General features: G+C 42.8%; 1 protein-coding gene across 19 annotated transcripts in view; it reads right to left on the bottom strand.

The window, feature by feature from the left end:
- The window catches only part of RNF6 (ring finger protein 6), a 58,130-nt gene extending 44,264 nt beyond the window's left edge, over positions 1-13,866 (bottom strand). Inside the window, exons 1-5 of one of the 19 annotated variants that reach the window (XM_049700920.1) lie at positions 13,436-13,845; positions 12,664-12,741; positions 7,965-8,171; positions 6,974-7,069; positions 3,144-3,262 (exon numbers count right to left, since the gene is read on the bottom strand). In XM_049700920.1, the coding sequence (XP_049556877.1) occupies positions 3,144-3,262; positions 6,974-7,069; positions 7,965-8,157 (408 nt within the window). In that variant the 5' untranslated portion in view covers positions 8,158-8,171; positions 12,664-12,741; positions 13,436-13,845. Of the gene's footprint in view, positions 1-467; positions 3,263-6,973; positions 7,070-7,964; positions 8,176-12,658; positions 12,742-12,869; positions 13,038-13,058; positions 13,348-13,435 lie in introns of those variants that run through there. The other 18 variants (XM_049700919.1, XM_049700922.1, XM_049700921.1 and 15 more) reach the window with 18 other exon arrangements.
- Between the last annotated feature and the right edge of the window lie 8,455 nt (positions 13,867-22,321).

The raw sequence follows: 22,321 nt of genomic DNA, 5'->3' as shown, positions 1-22,321 counted from the left end.
CAGTCCTATGTCCCATATGTGACCTACAGAAACCGTTTACTCCAAACAAAGTCACCACCTTTACTAAAACCTCTCACTCCACGGGCTAAATGCACCCCCTAACAAGTCCTGTGCATGCATCTTACTGAACGAACTACATATAATCACTAATTGGAAACAAAAACTAAACCTTGAGATATACCTAAATTTCACAGAATCGGCCTTGAGGTATTTGTTCTTGTGATTTTGTCCAAGTGGTATCACCATAGCAAACTATGTCATTTATTCATAAACAAACATCAAAGTCAGAACAATAACTCATTGTATTGCTCGATTTCCAATTTTCTAAGAGCAAGTATGTCTTTCCCATGAAGACAGGGACTTTGTCCTCTACTGAATCCTCTACACCAGTAACACTGCCTGGCATCGAGTTAGTGCGAAATAACTACTTCTTTCAGTGAATAAACCACGGTGGACCAATAGAGAAGAACAGTTGACACATTTTAATATTTATTGGTAGAAACAGATCTTCAATGCATACTTTGTGTTTTAAAGTCTACATTGTCTTAACTTTTTTTGCTGTTGTTGTTATTGTTTCATTTGGAGTTTTTTGGTCTCCAATTGAACTTAACATATTATCTATGCATTTGATTCTTTATAGACCCTTGTTTTTAGATTTTAAACTAAATTTGAAAACCATGCATATTGTATATCTTACTTAATGTAATCCAAAAAATTGTTTGCACTTTCAAAAAGGTCACAAAAAGGTAGAACTCAAGTTAAATAACCTGTATGTTCTAAAATGTCCACGTTCCATTTCTGAAAAAAGAAATACTTGTTCAGTGTTATATATTGCTTGCTGTCTAATAAGTCAGATTGTCAGAGACGCTTCATAAATTATGTCTATTTTTAAATATCTTAATCTACTTCCTCCCAGAGATGATCCTGTAAGTATTAAACATTGTGCCATATGCAGTAATAGCCCAACAGTTTAAAATAAGAACCAAACTGGTAGTTTTTAGACTGAATACGTTAACCTTAAAATTATATACCTATATATACACACGTGATATGCTGCATATTAAATTTAATATTTCAAGTAACTTTAATGCATTTAGCAAACATTCAGCCAAATATTCTTTCATGAAAAGATACTGTCCTTAGAATAAAAAGTTAAAGAAAGGCTTATTTAGACACCAATGTCTGGACATGGTACGAAGCCTGAAGGTCCAAGCAAAATCTGCTGGACTTCTCAGAAAAAGAATATTGATTTGTAACCTACTGAGTTGTGCAGATACAAAAGTGCTTAGCATGACAAAATTACCAAAATAAAAACATTTTAAAAGTTATTTGGTTCTAGCAATATTAACTATTCTGTACTTTAGGATAATTTAACATTTGCATTTTAAATTTTCTATAAATTTTCTCCTTTTAACAAGTTAAAAAAGCACACAAAAAATAGTTCAAACTATAATCATCTGTTATTTTTCATCCTGGTTAGCTCATCACAAATAATTCAACAAAAGAATGCCTGAATACTCAGCTCTACTAAGATGCAACATTTGACTGGATCCAGCATGTCACCCGTTGTTTGCTGTACTGGACCCTAAGACAGGCTGCCGACAGATAGGACACGTGCAATTCTCTGAGAGCCACCGGTCGATACAGTGGATGTGAAATTCATGCATGCAAGGTAACTGCCTGAGCTTGTTTCCAGTTACGTAGTCACTGATGCAAACGCTACAGATTTTCCCTCGTTCACTATCGATACTGCTGTGCTCATAGCTCCGGGTGGAAAGATTGTCAATCTGCTCTTTGGTTAAACCACGCATGCGGTCATCATCCTCCCCTTCGTTAAGCAAGAAGTGAGCGAGGCGAAGGATAGGTAGGGTGCCAGTTTCCACCAAGTTACTTGAATTTTGCGACCGCCTGCCACCTCTGTTTGGGGCACGAGGCGGGGTGTCAGGGCTGTCTTCTCGGGTCCACCTGCCTTGGGGGGACCCTCCCCTGTGCTGGCTGACGGCCTCACCGAGGAGACTCACTTCTGAGTGTGTCTCTGGCCGACGCTGACCACTTCTCTGCGCCTCTGACTCCGATTCGGCCTCCATTAGAGAACTCAGTTCTCCAAATCCAGTCATGATCTGCCTTAAAACTGATCGAAGAGCCACTGATGATGGTTCAGCGAGCTCATTCTCAGAAATCCTACGAAGAGGAACAGTTATGGTACTAACGTAGGTTCGCATACCTGAGCGCTCTAAACGAGAGATGGTGCGCCGAAAGCCCCCACTACTGCTTTCGATAGTGACTGTGTTTGCTGCCAGCCCCACCCTAGATCGAGTTCTATTTGCAATACTGTCCCAGTCTCTGCTTTCTCCAGGACGAATCCTTCTCACTTGAAGGTCCAGTGTGATTGTTGGGTGTCGTCGTGCAGCAGTGGAGGACCTGCTGGACTCTTCTTCTTCTACTGTGATTCTTGACACAAGTCTTGAGTTAGAGAATGGAGTATATGCGGTACCTCTGCCTTCTCGGCCTGGCTCTAGAAAGACACGAGTTATACCTCTCCTCCTAACAGACCGCCTACTAGTTTGCTGAAAAGGTCTACTTTCCCTTTGTGAACTATGATAAACAGTGCCACTTTGCCTCTGAATTGGTGACCGGCTTCGGCTATTGAAAGTAGACCGTAATCTTATTGGCTCTAATCTTTGGTTTGTGTTCCTCACTGTGACATTAGTTCTAGCCCCATTTTCCCAAACATGGGCTGCTCCAAATCGCTGCCCCTCCCTTTGCCTGAGTTCACTACCACCTGATGGATTAGCGCGTGCAGCACCAGTTCTAGGGGTGCCAACTGCCCCCCCAATTCCATTTCTTAATCTTCCCAATGCTGACAAAGATCCTTCTACTGAACTCCGCCCCCTCGATCCAAGCCTAGTTCTCGGAACGTTGGCACTACTACCACTGAGAGCCCCTGCGGCTTGGCTCCTGGTTCGCCTGGCCACAGGGCTACTTGATCTCTGTGGCCCATCTGCGGTGTGATCTTGGCTAACATCTGAAAGTGGAACGCCCACATAATCTTCGCCGTCCATTTCAAATCCTCTATTCTCGTGATTTATGTGGATTTCCAGACAAAATTGGAACTCTCCACTGTGTGGGTTTGTTCGACTCACAGCTCTCCAAGTCTGGTTCCCATTCTGTCCACTTCGAGTTGCGTTTCCCGTGCGACGAAAGGTGTTGAGCCATTCCAGCAGAGACTCTTCATTTGAACTTTCTCGAGGGACCCCTGAGTCTGGAAAGCAAACCAAATCAACTTAACATCAATTCCTAAAATCTATCTTTAGATCTTTATTGAAAGCCTGTAAGATAAACTACGTTTTTATTAAATTAAAAATATAATTAAGAACATCTGTGCATTTTAATGAATGAAAAACGGCCAAAAAGCTGAACTTTCTAAAAGAAAGGTGTATACTATAAGCATACTATAATACACACTGTATCAAAATTATAAAATTTTAAATACTATTTGTGCAAAGGTGTGAAGAAATCCTCACTCTTGCTTTCTATATGCCTGTTATTGGCAAAATATTAAGGCAAATGAAAAATATATCCAGTATCAAAACTGTACATTTAAATTGCTTTATTGGGACTTCCCTGGTGGCACAGTGGATAAGACTCCACGCTCCCAACGCAGGGGGCCTGGGTTTGATCCCTGGTCAGGGAACTAGATCCCACATGCATGCTGCAACTAAGAGTTCGCATGCCACAACTATGGAGCCCACCTGCCACAACTAAGACCCGCTGCAACTAAATAAAAACTTTAAAAATTGCTTTATTCATATGGCAGTATCAATAAAATACAGTGGCAAAACTTATGTATCATTTATCTTGAATTTTTAGAATTCTTTGGTAAAGGTAACTCAATCTTTTTTGCAATTAGGTATTTTGGCAACCTTAAGAATTTTATCCTATTTCTCAGAAACTGCCCAAAATGTATAAGTCAAGAAATATGGCTTCATGAGTAAAATGTTAGAACCACATCATATCTTCATGTGAGGATAGGAGACTTCAGGCATGTTACTTAAGTTCTCTGGCTAAATCCTTATCTGTAAACTTGATAATAATAGTATAGATGTCAAAGGATTATCATGAGGATAAAATAAGACACTGTATATAAAATGATTAGTATAATATCTGGCACATTGGAAGCACTCAATAAATGTTAGCCATTATATATAATACAATAAAATACATTTTCTGTTCATTTAGAACATGAGCTGCATGAAGACAATGAGTTTTGCCTTATTTTACTCACTGTTAAATCCCCAACCTCTACAACAGTATTTGGGACAAATCAGACTCTCCATTAATACTGTTGAATGAATCGATTTAGAAATAAATGTGCCCTGGGACTTCCCTGGTGGCGCACTGGTTAAGAATCCACCTGCTAATGCAGGGGACACGGATTTGATCCCTGGTCCAGGAAGATCCCACATGCCGCGAAGCAGTTAAGCCTGTGCACCACAACTACTGAGCCTGCGCTCTAGAGCCCGCGAGCCACAACTACTGAGCCCATGTGCCACAACTACTGAAGCCCGTGCGCCTAGAGCCCGTGCTCCACAACAAGAGAAGCCACCGCAATGAGAAGCCTGCGCACCGCAATGAGAAGCCCGCGCACCGCAACAAAGAGCAGCCTCCGCTCACTGCAACCAGAGAAAGCCCACACACAGCAACGAAGACCCAACGCAGCCAAAAATAAAATAAAATTAAAAATATATACACATTTAAAGAAAGAAAGAAAGAAAGAAATGTGCCCCTAATAAACTTCTTTGAGTATGATAGTGCTACTGTGGGAAGCTTTAAGTTTTCCATTTTAACCAGTGGATTATATAAAGTACAAAACTCAGTGAAAAGCATTCTAATGCACGTTAACTACACAGACTTTACCAAGTTCGCTCTTCTCAAAAACAGTTGTTAAATGAGTCTGCTTTGATTTTATTTCATTACTGCAATCTCTCATAAAAAACGTTTTTAAATATTAAAGTTAAACCTGTTAATCAGCTGCTGGCATTACTAAAAACAGCAACCGCAGCCACATTCTAAAGGTATAAGCTACTGCACACGTGACGAGTACATTCTCCATTAAAACATATTCAAAGGACCAGTATTACCAGCTATACCAATATAGTACAATTTGCATATCTAAACACAAAGAAGAAAAAGGGTTAACATCCACTTTCCATTTTAATTTGCAAAAAGATATAAGTAAAGGGCAGGTAAACATGAAGTCATTCCAGATGCCACTTCTTTCTTTAATTACTAGAATATAGTGATGGCAGTGTGTGAAAGAGGTCACTCATGTCTCACAAAATCCGTCACCCCATTCTTCCACTGGAAATGCACTGCAGTGTCCTGTGAACAACCTGGCATCTGGTGTGGCCACGGGACTAAGTTCTCATCAATGGAACGGGAGTAGAAGTGAGAGAGCTCATTTCCGGGCAGGGGCCTGGGCCTTCTCCTGGAACCTGGAACTGCCAGCTGGAACCTAGAAGTGGCTGTGACTTAGCTTGATCATGCAAACCATACCTGGAGCAGCAGTCAGTGCCCAGTGAACCTTTCTGCAACAGTGGAGATGTTCTGTACCTGTGCCGTCCAGTACAGAAGCCACTAGCCACAGGGGACTATTAAACACTTGAGTGTGGCTAATGTGCCTGAGGAACTGAATTTTCAATCTTATTAAATTTAAATAGGCCCATGTGGCCGGTAGCTACCGCACTGGACAGCACAGTTGTAGAAGCACTGTGCTGGCTGCGTGGGTCCCAGAAGGCTTTATGGATTGACGTGTGTCTGCCCTGGACTGAGCACAAAACGGAAGTAAACTTCCATCTCATCAGCCGATGCGTTTGGGGTGTTTAATAGCCTTCACCCTAACCAATACCATGATCCTGATGTAATATGTGAAACCACTACTAACGAACACCTCTGGAGAAGGAAGTAGAACTGGTAAGAGGGACCTTAAAGTTGGCTTTACTTTTAACTCTACACTTCTGTTTAGTTTGAATTTTGTTTTTTTACAAGTGATTTGTTTTTTTGTTTTGTTTTGTTTTTTTTGCGGTCCACGGGCCTCTCACCGCTGTGGCCTCTCCCGTCGCGGAGCACAGGCTCCGGACGCGCAGGCTCAGCGGCCATGGATCACGGGCCCAGCTGCTCCGCGGCATGTGGGATCTTCCCGGACCGGGGCACGAACCCGTGTCCCCTGCATCGGCAGACGGACTCCAAACCACTGCGCCACCAGGGAAGCCCCGATTTGTTTTTGTGTCTTTTTTTTTTTTTTTTTTTCCTGCGGTACGCGGGCCTCTCACTGTTGTGGCCTCTCCCGTTGCGGAGCACAGGCTCCGGATGCATAGGCTCAGCGGCCACGGCTCACGGGCCCAGCCGCTCCGCGGCATGTGGGATCTTCCCGGACCGGGGCACGAACCCGTGTCCCCTGCATCGGCAGGCAGACTCTCAACCGCTGCGCCACCAGGGAAGCCCCCGATTTGTTTTTTTATAAGAATTTCTTATATTATGACTTAGTGTCTGTTCAGTAAAATGACACAACACAAAACCAATAAAACAAAGCAACAAAAATAGGTTTTCCTGACTCAGTCTTTCTGTATTGTTCTGTATAAATTTTTAGAAGCTAAGTTTAGTTATATAACTTAAAAAAAACAGTAGTGTGTAAAGTCTAAGATTAAAAAGAACTCTGCTGGTAATTAATTGTATACTATTTCATACACATGAGCTCCCTGAAGGCAATGGGTGTGTAAGACATCTTTATATGCAACCCCTGTCCTGTATTACCTAACTATACTGCTCAGCATATAATATGTAAATACTACCTGAATGATTATCATATTTAATCTGGAAAACACTAAAAACAAACATTGTACAAGGTCCTGTAAGTTCATTTCTGCAATTACTCCAATCAAACCTGTTCCTTATGGAAAGGAATCTACAATACCTCTGGTGTTTGTCCCATTTCTCAAGTCAGGCTGAGATGCTAGCTGTTCCTTGACTCCATCTAAACGTTGCTGTAATTCTTCTGATGTTATTTCTCCTAAAACAATGGAAAAGTGCCCACTAAAGTTAAAATCTTTAAATTACTAAGTTTTATGAAAACTCATGAAGGGTAAGACTAATCTTTAGCAATCTGTAGAAGACATTCTATTGTTTTCATGTTCTATAAATTGAAGACAACAAAAAACGTTTATTCATGCAAATACACATCATTTTCGTTGTTTCATTTATTAATGTTTTATTTAAATTAAAATAAGATTTAATTTGAATCATTAATGAAGTGCTCCTAGTTGATATACTTAGAACCTATAAGCTATAATTCTGTGGATTTTCGTCAGAGTTAAAAAGAAATTAAGAAGGGAGTACTTCTAGAGAAAATTTCAAATCTTTATTTACTTGAATTCTACCTAGTTCATTATATGGGTAATGAATGTCCTTCATTATATATGTATACAGAATGCAAATATGCAACACACAAATATATACGAGCATACAGTTTCAATTAGTTCATCTGTGAAATTAATTTGTAAAAAATTAATGGAGCACATTGAACTTTTTGGGAGTCATTAATTCAGCTAAATAAATAAATAAATGATAAGACCTCAAATGAGTTAGAATTAGGTTTTAAATGAATATTTTATTTGTACAAATATTACTTAAGAGACATAGGACTTCATAAATATCTGACACTATCATGTATGTTAACCTGTTGGTTTGACACTTGTGTAACAGTGCTATATGTTCAATATTCTTACCTACTTATAAAATACAGAAGTAAGCCAGTGATTTTCTATGTTGTTATGTTACAATGCTCTTAAGGTCACAAAAACAGTACACTATATTTTGAGAGAGGGAAGATGGGGTAAAAACCCCTCCTTATTTTGAAACTTCTAATAATGCTGAAAAAGGTATTTCCGCTTTTACCCATCTCTTACCAGGGGTGCCTAAAAGATTATGGTCTCTCATTAGCCGGTAATCTTCGTCATTGAGATCATTAATAAACTGATAATAGGCTTCTTCTCTGTGGAGACGCTCTTGTTGCCACCTTCTCTCGTTTTCATGATGATTCTGGTCTTGAGATGAGGTTTCTTCACCACCACCATCTGGTCTAGATCTAGACCAATTCATGCTGAGATTCCTGGCTTTCTGTTCAAACAGTATATACAAAATTCAAGGTATTAGCCGTGGACTACACATGGCTTCATATTTTAACTTCGTTTTTTCATTTTCATTTTAAAATTCTGTCCGCTACTCAAATACTTCATATGCCAAATCTTGCAGTGAAGAACTTAACATATAAAATGAATAACAGCTCCTAGGTGATAGAACACAATTGGACCTACTTCTTTGCCTAAAGCCATCCTCTAAGTCAGACTGGATTTGGTTTCACCGCACATTTCTCACAGCTGAAAATCAAAGTGATTATCTCATTTTCTACGTCTTTGACTCTCCTGCTGGCCCCAAAGCCCTCACTGATGTTCCAAATATCTGGGTATTTCACATGTTCCAAATATCTGGGTATTTCACATGTTCCAAATATCTGGGTATCTCACACGTTCCAAATATCTGGGTATCTCACACGTTCCAAATATCTGGGTATCTCACACGTTCCAAATATCTGCGTATCTCACACGTTCCAAATATCTGCGTATCTCACACGTTCCAAATATCTGCGTATCTCACACGTTCCAAATATCTGCGTATCTCACACGTTCCAAGTATCTGCGTATCTCACACGTTCCAAGTATCTGCGTATCTCACACGTTCCAAGTATCTGGGTATCTCACACGTTCCAAGTATCTGGGTATCGCACACGTTCCAAGTATCTGGGTATCTCACACGTTCCAAGTATCTGGGTATCGCACACGTTCCAAGTATCTGGGTATCTCACACGTTCCAAGTATCTGGGTATCTCACACGTTCCAAATATCTGCGTATCTCACACGTTCCAAATATCTGCGTATCTCACACGTTCCAAATATCTGCGTATCTCACACGTTCCAAATATCTGCGTATCTCACACGTTCCAAATATCTGGGTATCTCACACGTTCCAAATATCTGGGTATCTCACACGTTCCAAATATCTGGGTATCTCACACGTTCCAAATATCTGGGTATCTCACACGTTCCAAGTATCTGGGTATCTCACACGTTCCAAGTATCTGCGTATCTCACACGTTCCAAGTATCTGCGTATCTCACACGTTCCAAGTATCTGGGTATCTCACACGTTCCAAGTATCTGGGTATCTCACACGTTCCAAGTATCTGGGTATCTCACACGTTCCAAGTATCTGGGTATCTCACACGTTCCAAGTATCTGGGTATCTCACACGTTCCAAATATCTGCGTATCTCACACGTTCCAAATATCTGCGTATCTCACACGTTCCAAATATCTGCGTATCTCACACGTTCCAAATATCTGCGTATCTCACACGTTCCAAATATCTGCGTATCTCACACGTTCCAAATATCTGCGTATCTCACACGTTCCAAATATCTGCGTATCTCACACGTTCCAAATATCTGCGTATCTCACACGTTCCAAATATCTGCGTATCTCACACGTTCCAAATATCTGCGTATCTCACACGTTCCAAATATCTGCGTATCTCACACGTTCCAAATATCTGCGTATCTCACACGTTCCAAATATCTGGGTATCTCACACGTTCCAAATATCTGGGTATCTCACACGTTCCAAATATCTGGGTATCTCACACGTTCCAAATATCTGGGTATCTCACACGTTCCAAATATCTGGGTATCTCACACGTTCCAAATATCTGCGTATCTCACACGTTCCAAATATCTGCGTATCTCACACGTTCCAAGTATCTGCGTATCTCACACGTTCCAAGTATCTGGGTATCTCACACGTTCCAAGTATCTGGGTATCTCACACGTTCCAAGTATCTGGGTATCTCACACGTTCCAAGTATCTGGGTATCTCACACGTTCCAAGTATCTGGGTATCTCACACGTTCCAAGTATCTGGGTATCTCACACGTTCCAAGTATCTGGGTATCTCACACGTTCCAAGTATCTGGGTATCTCACACGTTCCAAGTATCTGGGTATCTCACACGTTCCAAGTATCTGGGTATCTCACACGTTCCAAGTATCTGCGTATCTCACACGTTCCAAGTATCTGCGTATCTCACACGTTCCAAGTATCTGCGTATCTCACACGTTCCAAGTATCTGCGTATCTCACACGTTCCAAATATCTGCGTATCTCACACGTTCCAAATATCTGCGTATCTCACACGTTCCAAATATCTGCGTATCTCACACGTTCCAAATATCTGCGTATCTCACACGTTCCAAATATCTGCGTATCTCACACGTTCCAAATATCTGCGTATCTCACACGTTCCAAATATCTGCGTATCTCACACGTTCCAAATATCTGCGTATCTCACACGTTCCAAATATCTGGGTATCTCACACGTTCCAAATATCTGGGTATCTCACACGTTCCAAATATCTGGGTATCTCACACGTTCCAAATATCTGGGTATCTCACACGTTCCAAATATCTGGGTATCTCACACGTTCCAAATATCTGGGTATCTCACACGTTCCAAATATCTGGGTATCTCACACGTTCCAAATATCTGCGTATCTCACACGTTCCAAATATCTGCGTATCTCACACGTTCCAAATATCTGGGTATCTCACACGTTCCAAGTATCTGGGTATCTCACACGTTCCAAGTATCTGGGTATCTCACACGTTCCAAGTATCTGGGTATCTCACACGTTCCAAGTATCTGGGTATCTCACACGTTCCAAGTATCTGGGTATCTCACACGTTCCAAGTATCTGGGTATCTCACACGTTCCAAGTATCTGGGTATCTCACACGTTCCAAGTATCTGCGTATCTCACACGTTCCAAGTATCTGCGTATCTCACACGTTCCAAATATCTGCGTATCTCACACGTTCCAAATATCTGCGTATCTCACACGTTCCAAATATCTGCGTATCTCACACGTTCCAAATATCTGCGTATCTCACACGTTCCAAATATCTGCGTATCTCACACGTTCCAAATATCTGCGTATCTCACACGTTCCAAATATCTGGGTATCTCACACGTTCCAAATATCTGCGTATCTCACACGTTCCAAATATCTGCATATCTCACACGTTCCAAATATCTGCGTATCTCACACGTTCCAAATATCTGCGTATCTCACACGTTCCAAATATCTGCGTATCTCACACGTTCCAAATATCTGCGTATCTCACACGTTCCAAATATCTGGGTATCTCACACGTTCCAAATATCTGCGTATCTCACACGTTCCAAATATCTGCGTATCTCACACGTTCCAAATATCTGCGTATCTCACACGTTCCAAATATCTGGGTATCTCACACGTTCCAAATATCTGCGTATCTCACATTGCCACACAAATTCTACGCTTGCATTATGCACGTTCTTTACTTCATAAGCAAAGGACTATTGGGTATCAAGAGGGTATCATTTACATTTATTTCCAGTAAGGGTATTCCTCGCCAAAAAAGTTCATAAATGTAATATTACCCCCCCTGCACTTTGCTGAGGTAAAAATAACTTAGCTGAACAGACCTGGAGTTGATTTCTCTTACAGCCAACAGGAAACAATACTCTGTGCACAGCTCTGGGGATTGTAAAAGCACGTAAGAGCTTTTGGGTTTCCCCATAGGAAACCTTGTTCCTAAGCCTGGAATGGTTAGTCCCGGAGGTCTCTGAGTGCCAGTGAAACTTCCTGACCTCGCTAGGCAAACACTGCTTTTGGATTATACTGAAATGTCATTCCTGAGAAGTTTACTTTTAAACCATAAGGAAATCAAGGGGGGAAAGTAATTGTTTCATAAATATCTTAGAATTTCTTAAACACGTCTATTTACTAAGTCGTTAAAGCTACAGTTCTCAACTGGGAATGCACATCAAACACCCTTGAGGAAATGTTTTAAACTACAGATGCCCAGAGCTCACCCCCAATCCTAGGTCAGAATTTTCCAGGGTAGGGCTCAGGTCTACCTTCGAGAGCTAATCTGGGTGTTCTGTGGCTGAAATAAACCATTCCTTGACAATTTCTGGTATGTCACTAAAGGGTATGTGTAATACAGCACATGACTTAATAAAGGCTGCAGGATCGAATGACTAGGTGACCAGGGGAGCAACTTCGGTAACTAGGACTCAGTGTTTAATAAGCAAACTACTTTAAAAACAGAGTGAAATTAGCCTACAAGTCTAAATTATTGTATGAGTTAGCAACTAACCACTCTCATGCACATTCTGACATTAAATTACATCTTCAAAGGATTTTTTCACGGTGATCCCTATGTCATTTTTTTAAGGAAAGATCTAGTAGCACTATCCAGTCACATGCAAATTAACATTATCAAAAACTACAGATTTCTTCCCATTATCAGAATAATTAGGACTAGACCATCATTAGCAAAGAGCATATTTGGTAGGTACAGCAGTAATAAGCTTTCTGTATTAAACAGTTTAAATATCTGAAACCTATCATAAAGTCAAGCTACTTTAATATTATTCAAAACTTTAAGAGCTTCTCCTTAAGTGGTAATTTTCTCGTGCAATTAACCACAATTAAATCCACGTGAATACCTTACTTGCCTTTCCACATACTTTTAATATATGCAATGGTATCCATCCTTCCACTGTTTGTGCTTTTTTTGACAGCTGCCCATCTGAAGCGATAAAAGAGAGTCGAATTATTCAATAAGTTGCCTCTTTGAAGGCTAGGAACGGCTAGTCGTCTTCCAACTCTACTGTAAAGTTAAAGCAAAATCTCCAGTGGATTCTGTTACAAACTCACCTAGAAAATGAGATCCCCAAACAATTAGGTCATGGAAATCTCCCGCACGGCCCGTTTCTGCCACAACAGAAACTAGGCCTTTCTTTCCTCCACCGTCACCCCTCTTGGGATGACAACTCCTCTCTCAAGGCCTTCCTTCCCACCCCGCTCCCACTCGGGGGTTGCCAGGCTTAGGGGCCTCCAGCTTACTTCTAAACCTTCACTCGCTCGCCACCCCTGCCCTCCGTCCCGATACTGGTTCTCTTCCTGGAAGTTGCGACAGAAGCTCGCGCCGGGGTAGGGCCCCCAGTACAATAAACAAACTGGACTCGTGCCCAACCAACCTCTCCCCAACCGGTCCTGGAGTAACGCTTCGCTTAGCGACCTAGATTCCCACAAGGAAGCCAGTGACAGCGGGGCCTCGGAGCCAATCACCGGCCAGGGCAGGGCATCTAGACCGCAGGTAGCCAATCAGGAGAGGCGGGGCCCAGGGAGGGCCTGCGGTCCCCGCGTCTCCCGGAAGCCGCGGAGGGCCTGGAGCTTCCCCCGAGCTCACTACGCCGGGGACCTGGCCGTCTTCCCGCTACCTGGAGAGAAGCGTGCGGCCCCGGAGGCTGTGACCGGGCGGCGGGCGGAGCTCGCATCCGCGCCTCCGGAGGCCGCTGCGCCCTCTGCTCGTCTGCTGAAGAGAAGCCTGCTGCAGCGGGACGGTCCAGCCGGAGCGGAGGCTCTGGAGGAGGGACGGCAGGCCCCACCCGTCTCTCCCTACGGCCGGGCCGCCCCCTGCGCGACAGGAGACGCTCAGCCGCCGCCGGGCGCTAGCCTGTACGAGTGGAAACTGCGTCCGGTGGGATCCCGGATGCCGCGTGCCGCGTTCCGGGTTTCGGCGCTCGCGCCAGCGCTGATGTCACGTGGACGCCTCTCCAGCCGGAGTGCGGCGGCCCAAGGACGACTTGGGCTGGAGTGCAACCCAGCGGTCTGGTCTTGTCCCTTGACTGCCTGGGTACCACGTAGCTCACCACCCAGGCGCTTTCCCTTACTGCCAATCGGAAATTACAAACCCTAATCAATTCTCGAGTGCCTCTACTCGGGTTTCAGTGAAAAAAGTGAATTCCCGCTAGGAATGCACTTTGAACCCACAACCCCTCCCCACAGTCGTGTCTCTGGTTTTATTTCTGAGATGTGACGCTTACCAAACTCGCCTCACCACTAGTTACGACCTTGACTGAGTCCCTGCCCAGCCTGGTATAGGCTCCCCGACTTCCCTACCCTCTAGAAGATTTAATCATTGCACCGTGCGCACCGTGCTGTGATTCTTCATTCGTTCGTTCATTCATTCATTCGTTCATTCATTCCTGCCTTAACTTTGGAGGAGCTAATCTATCCCGGCTCTCATGCTTAGCGCCTGGGTAACAAACTTTAGCATCCATGAGCTACCAGTGTAGTACGGGTAGAATGGACAAGATTTTTTTTAAATCGGCATATTGTTATAGATACGAAAATGGAAATATATAAACGATGCAGTCTTCAAGGCCCTTCACGATATCTCTGCTGTATACCACTACAGACTGGGTGCTTCTTGGCATTCTGGAACTACTTGAAGTTCAATTAAGCAACCCCCAACCCCACTTTTACCTAATTTCCTTTATCTCCCAGGACTCATTTCATATCTCATGGTCAAGGGATTTTTTTTCTGATACCTCTGAAGTGGCACTCTAACCCCATCGTCCAGCCACGCATAAAACTAGGCCCATGTCCCTAGTACGGTGGCTCTCTTAGCTTCCTCTGTATAATTATTTTAGCACTTACTCATTTAACAAATATTTACTGGGTGCCACTAGGAATTAGGTGCTCATGCTAACAGCAGAAGATAAGACAAACCAGGCCCGTGCCCTCCTTTTGAATGGAAAAAGACAGCCACTGAACGAGTACCTACAATGATTTTCTGTTCAATTATAGTCCTCTCCCATCTAAGAGTCCAAACTCCTTCAGTTCAAACAAATGGATTTATTCATTTTTAGAGTCCCAGAGCTCAGCATGGCACCTGGCACAAAATGCCCCTCAGCCAACTGCAAGGATGAGCAGAGAAACATGCAAACTTGTTACAAACAGGATTAATGCATGTTAGTACAATGACCTCAGGAATTCCGAGTACACGTCTGAGAAAATCACACGTGAGATATCCAAAATTCAAGCAGAAATCATTTTAAATACCTATACGGGTTGTAATGAGTGTAATACGCCATCAAGTGCAAATACTTTAAAACGTTAAACCGAAAAGACATGTATATATCCTAAGAGTCAAAATATACAAAGTCTCATCAAGTGATTTACCTGGTGGCAGGCTGCAGATTTCTGTGGATAGATAGTCAGGTAATGTATGGAACTTTAATCCAATACCTTGCTTCAATTTTGTAGCCCAAGACAAAGTGACTATAAAAGGGTTCTACATATGATAATTGGGACAGAGAGGTGGATCATTCTGGATATCTGTATTTCCAGCTCTCATAACCTGCCAAAATCTTTGGTCTAATTAACCTCGTTTACTGGGATGCTACCTGGCCTTTTTAGTGTGTAGGCGTCTTTTAACTCCAGGACTTTTTACAGTGAAGAATAAAAAGGTATAAAAGAAAACCATAACATTAAAAGGATTTTCTGTATATTTGCTATTTTATGTACTTATAGTGTTTAAGTGATTTTGGCTTCTTAGAATGACAGCCTTAATTAAAATTTAAAATCCAAACTGAGATGTTGATTTAGACTTTTATGTTTAAATCTTTTTTTTTTTTTTTTTTTTTTTTGCCGTGCCGCCTGGCTTGCAGGATCTTAATTCCCCCACCAGGGATTGAACCCTGGCCCACGGCAGTGAAAGCCACGAGTTCTAACCACTGGACCACCAGGGAATTCCCTTAAGTTGAAATCTTAATAAGTTTGTGGACAGTATAAGAACAGCTAAGAGAAATTTAGGCTCATCATATTGTTTTCTGATTAATTTTAAGATTATTATTTAAGGATTCAGGAAGACATTAAATCCAACATTTGAAGTACTTATGGATTCAGGAGGACATTAAATCCAACATTTGAAGTACTTATGAATGAAAAAATATTACATTTATAAACAGTTTAAAATGTTTGTTTGAAGATGATTAATTAAATAAGTATTAATTAAATAAGTATGTGAATGAGATCTAAATTTAGTCAGAGTCTAATTCCAAATGACTGTTAAAGTTTACTTATTACTAGAATAATGAGAGCTGTAAACTAGATTTAAAAGCCTAAGGTTTAAGTAGGGCATTGAATTGGAATTTGATAAGTTGAATATTAACTGTTTAAAGCAAAGATTTTTTAAGAGTATTTTATTAATTTCCTCTTAAAATATTTTTTTAAAAGAGCTTTATTGAGCTATAATTTACATACCATAAAATTCACCCATTTAAAGCGTACAATTCAGTGATTTTTACTATATGCACAGAGTTGTGCAGTCAGCACCACAGTCTAATTTTGGAATATTTTCATCACCCCTAAAAGAAATCTCACACCCATTAGCAGTCATCCCATTCCTTCCCACCCCACTCCCAGCCCCTGGTAGTCACTAAGACACTTTCTGTCTCTGTGCATTTGCTTATAGGACATTTCCTATGGATGGAATCATGCAAGAGCAGCCTTCTTCTTTTTTTTTTTTTTTTTGCGGTACGCGGGCCTCTCACTGTTGTGGCCTCTCCCGTTGCGGAGCACAGGCTCTGGACGCGCAGGCCCAGTGGCCACGGCTCATGGGCCCAGCCGCTCTGCGGCATGTGGGATCCTTCCCGGACCGGGGCACGAACCCGTGCCCCTGCATCGGCAGGCGGACTCTCAACCACTGCGCCGCCAGGGAAGCCCGAGAGCAGCCTTTTACACCTGGCTTCTTTCACTTAGCCCTGTTTTAAAGGGCCATCCATATTGCAGCCTGGGTCAGTGCTCCATTCCTAAAGAGAAACTTCTTAATAGCCTTTTTCTGCATATGAAAACCACCTCCAAGGACACCCCCTGTTATGGGTTGAATGTGCCCCTCCACTCATATTCTGAAACCCTAATCTCCCCCCCACCCCTCCCCCATCTCAGAATGTGACTTAATTTGGAGATAGGGCCTTAAAGTGTTAATTAAGTTAAAATGAGGCTATTAGGGTGAGTTCTAATCCTATCTGACCAGTGTCCTTATACGAAGAGGAAATCTGGATATATGAAAAGATACCAGGGATGTGTGTACACAGAGGAAAGGCCATGTACAGGCACAGCAAGGAGGCAGCCATATGTAAGCATAGGAGAGAGGCCTTAGAAGAAACGAAACCTGCTGACAGCTTGATCTTGGACTTCCAACCTCCGGAACAGTGAGAAATAAATTTCGGTTGTTTAAGCCGCTCAGTCTATGGTGTTTTGTTATGGCAGCCCTAGCAAACTAATGCACCCCTTACATCAACAGCTTAGAGTTTTACTCTATCAGAAACTCCTCCAGATAGAAGCATGTGCCCAGGGAAATGGAGCAGTCGAACTCCTAAACCTGTGTTCCAGAGAAGTCCATCATTTCCTTTCAGAGAACCTGCCAGCTGCTTGCAAGGAACCACTCTAGACCATGTGACCCCACCTCTCTGGCCATGGCTATTTGAGATAAGGTACATGTTCCAGATTTTCTGGGAATTTGGAATTCTGTCATGGAGATTTTGTCAGTTAACTGTGAGTGAAAGAACTGAAAGGTCATAGAGATGAACAGGCTAAGACCTCTCAGATGGCGGCCATGAGCATGTAAACAGTAATTAGAAAAGGAACAGAGAGCTTGCCAGTTCCCTAGGGGCTCCGTTACTTTGTCAACAAATGGGTCTGTGTGATTCTCCTATTCCTTTACATCATCCTCTGTTTGGTTTTTTTTTGTTTTTGTTTTTTCTGCGGTACGCGGGCCTCTCGCTGCTGTGGCCTCTCCCGCTGCGGAGCACAGGCTCCGGACGCGCAGGCTCAGCGGCTATGGCTCACGGGCCCAGCCGCTCCGCGTCATGTGGGATCCTCCTGGACCGGGGCACGAACCCTCGTCCCCTGCATCGGCAGGCGGACTCCCAACCACTGCGCCACCAGGGAAGCCTCATTCTCTGTCTTTAATTAGGTTATTTTACTGGGGTTCTTGCAGCTAAAAATTCTTCCTCTGAATCAAACAGGATTCAAGGCAGGATGCAAAAATCACTTTACATTTTTAAAGCAGAAAGGTATTTATTACAGGGAATTAGGTACCTACAAAATCATTGCAATGGACAGAGGAGTGTGGGCTGTGGGTTGAGCCTCAGACCAACTCCCACATACGTTCAGGACCGACCTCAGAGGAGAGCTACCACCTCTCAGGTTGCCACTGGAGTCCTGGGTTCAGGAATGTCCGGCATCAGCTGCTGTAATACAGCGATCTGGAAGCCAACAGCAGAAATCCTGTCCCCAGAGCCATGGGTTATCTCTTAACACCGTCAAAGCTGGTAACCATGCTGAATCACTACTGCAGAAAATCCTCACACTCCAGAGCCTTGCTTACCAACAGGAAAACAGCCCAAAGCGGGTAGAAATACAGCTTCTCCTTCAGCTCAGTTTTCCACATCTTGTTGAACCCTTTTAACTGGCAGAACCTAATCTGCATCCAGAGCTGTCGTTGCAAGGATGCCTGGGTAACGTCATTTTTAGTGTTCCAGGCTTTATACAAGATGGCACACCAGAAGAAGGGAAGAATGGAGGTTGAGCAAGGAGGTTGAAAGTACCCAATGTCATTCTCATCAATCTCACCTATCCAGTTCAGCCAGAGACTGTCATGGGTCAGGTTCTCTAGAAACAGAGCCTGAAACAAGGATTCTTGTTCAAGTGATTTTATGAGGGGAGTGCTCTCTGGAAAAGGCGAGTGAAGGAAGCAGGATTGGCCAGGAAGGCAAGGAAATAAGAATGAGCCTCAGCTGATCCCACACAATTCACCAGCAAGTGTTAACCAAGAAGGCCAGCTTTTTGTACCCCCATTACCCCTGGATGAGGTCTTCGATGCAGGAGGACAAGAGAAGGTGGCATCTGGAATGGTTATCCAATGCTCACAGCAGCTGGGGTACAGATGCACTAGCTTATAAGTGGGTTTGGGCAGGGCGCTGTCTTCCACCTTTGCAATGTTCAGATCGCTTGCTTTTTGCATAAAGGTACTCCATCTAAGCACAGTTTCTCCAGAATTCTTATTAGCCACAACATCTGGGAAATTTTATAAGAGGAGGGTGATGGGCCAACCTACAGTCCCTGCTGCTGCAGCTGGTCCCAAGGCCATAACTGATACTATTATACATGATGGTTTAGTTTCTAAGTTGCCCATAAAGCTTAAGTGGTAATTGATTGAAATTCATTTTTCATTTTATTTGATCCCCTACTGTGCCTGACCTGTAGGTTTATCCTTTTCTTTTTTCAGTTCCTTCTTTGGTTATCTGTGTGACCTTTTGCAAATTACTTAATCTCTGCATGCCTCAATTTCCTAATCTGTAAAATGAGTATAACCATAGTACCTACCTAATTCTGAGGATGAAATGAGTTAATGCCTTGCACGTAGAAAATATTCTATAAATATTAGCTGCTATTACTATTATATTATCATCTGTCCTAGGTTGGCTCCCTCCTACCCCCAGAAAAGCAGAACCTTAGACAAGGATTCATGTGAAAATGATTTAGGAAGTGTTCCCAGGAAACACCAGTAAGGGAGCGAGGGAGTAGAATTGGGAAAAAAGAAGCCTAAGTCAGGGTTTTAATACCAGTTCAGACCTAAATTCAGCGGGACACAGGAGACAGTGCAAGTTACCCCAGTGTGGTCCCAATCAGAGGTCATGAGAGCTGGAGTATTCATACTTGCACTCACAGTCACTAAGGTGGGGGTAAGCTTAATTCCCAGAACTTCAGTTTTGTGTGTGAAAAGGCGTTCCAGTAGCCTAAGGGTGGTAGCTCTACAAAGAGAGAAAGAAATCTGAGCGGATATGGTCCGAGCATTGACTTGGCATCTGCTACACCATCAACACTCTCATCATCATCACCATCACCATCACCAACATCACCATCTCCATCTCCATCATCATTGTCAGCACCACCATCACCATCATCATCACCATCTCCAACATCACCATCTCCATCTCCATGATCATCATCACCACCACCATCACCATCATCATCATCACCATCTCCATCATCATCACCATCACTGTCATCATCACCATCATCATCATCACCACCACCATCATCACCATCTCCATCATCATCACCATCACTGTCATCATCATCACCACCACCATCATCACCATCATCATCACCATCACTGTCATCATCACCATCATCATCATCACCACCACCATCATCACCATCTCCATCATCATCACCATCACTGTCATCATCATCACCACCACCATCATCACCATCATCATCATTATCGTCATCACCATCACCATCTCCCATAAATCACACAATGGTACCTAGTTGGAAAGGCATTGTGTTAGGTTCTGGGGACAAAAAGAGCTATAAAATGCAGGCCCTGTTCTTCTACACCTTAGAATCCCATTGAAGAGACAGGATAAACACACAAAAAGAAGTATATGCAAAGTTCCAAATAAGTGTAAATGGTATTGCTATGGGAATGTATTGGCATTGGGTGATAAGTTAAGATCCCAGCAGTACCTGAGTTGGATATCAAAGAGGGGATAGGGTTTAGAGAAGTAAAGAAGAAAGGGAGAGTGTGGATAGGGAAGGAGGGGAATGACGAATGTTTCAGGGAGAATCAATAAACTTGTCCTAATGTAGCGGTTCTCAACCTTGAATGCTCATTAGGATCACCAGGGAGCTTTAAAAATCCCAACACTAGGGGCTTCCCTGGTGGCGCAGTGGTTGAGAGTCCGCCTGCCGATGCAGGAAACACGGGTTCGTGCCCCGGTCCGGGAAGATCCCACATGCCGTGGAGCGGCTGGGCCCGTGAGCCATGGCCACTGAGCCTGCACGTCCGGAGCCTGTGCTCCGCAACGGGAGAGGCCACAGCAGTGAGAGGCCCGCGTACCGCAAAAAAAAAAAAAAAAAAAAATCCCAACACCCAGCTGTAGCCCAAGTCAATTACACCAGAATTGCTAGGGTGATTCACCAGGTGTTTCCAGGGGACACCCAAGGTCGAGAACCACTGTTTTATTTGATGGGAAGCAGCACAGGGGCAACTGGCTAGAACCCTACTAGAGATAACAGAAGAGCTCAGACTGTGGGAAACTTAGCTATGTGGAGCTGATTAATCTAATTCTAACGTTTCTATTGCAAGCTGCCTTAAGGTATTTTCATAAGTCAGGCTAAAGTAAATACAGAGGCTGGAATATTAGAGGAAGGAGTTTGAACTTTATGCTGTAGGTGATGAGAGGTCACACAGGGTCCTTGAAGATTTCTGAGCAGAGTAATGATGTAAATAAAACAGCATTTTAAAATTTAAACAGGATGTAGGGTTTCAGAGCAAGAAGGACAATACCTGATGGAACTTGACCTTGGCTGGTAAGGGGCAAAGGCTACTAAGGGTGAAAAAGTCCCAGAGGTTCTGGGCATGGAGTTGCACGGAAACAAATAACCCCAGGTATCAAGTATCAGGTGGTTGCAGAAATGACCTAAGCGTGTTTATGTTCGGTAGAAAGAGACCTCTGTGGCTCACAGGAGATCCAGGTTTGCACAGAAACCAGCCATAAAAGACTCAGCTTTTCTCGTGATTGGGTCTGAGTAACATAGTCCAGCTACCTGGAAGGTGAAACATATTGGAATGAGAGGAGAATCCAGAGTAATGTTACACCTTGAAAAACTGAACACAAACCTAAATGGTGTTCTAGAGATTACTTGCTACGCTGTTGTGTGGCAAAGTATATTTTGAACTGAAAATTAAAGTCATATGCTTATTCAAGGAGAAAAGGACAAGATTATAGTACTGAATATCAATTTAAAGAGGTAAACTTTCTTTAATACTTATAGAACGTGAAAGCAGAATTCGTCATCAACAAATGGGAGAGGTTTTCAGTTTGGGATGGTCTTACCGGTCACTGGAATGGGAATCCCTCAGCTAAGAAAAGGAGAAATCATTTTTAACCTGTTATATTACTTTTTCAGCTGTCTGTTTTATTTAGTATGTATTTGATGGAAGGATTTTGGCCTCATACACAGATATTAGTGAAGCAAGGAATGAGGGTAGGTATTTATTTTTAAAATTACTTTGCAAAAAATTAAATGAAAAACTTCAAGCTAGTATTAAGATGTAAGAGGGGAAATCCTGTCTTCATTTTCCTCCTTACCCAGCTTAATGTCATGGTCTGTTATTCTAACTACTCTGCTGCCAATAATCCTCACTCCCCGCCCCTCATCTTCTTTTCATCATACCCAGCTGGCAGGGCCTTAACCCCGGATGAATCCAACATCTGTCTTTACCCGGTCTCCACCTGGGCTGT

The sequence above is a fragment of the Orcinus orca genome, chromosome 18 (assembly GCF_937001465.1).
Source record: "Orcinus orca chromosome 18, mOrcOrc1.1, whole genome shotgun sequence".
Taxonomy (NCBI): Eukaryota; Metazoa; Chordata; class Mammalia; order Artiodactyla; family Delphinidae; genus Orcinus; species Orcinus orca.
Note: the sequence above shows the minus strand (reverse complement) of the source record. Positions and strands in the feature narration are given on the sequence as shown.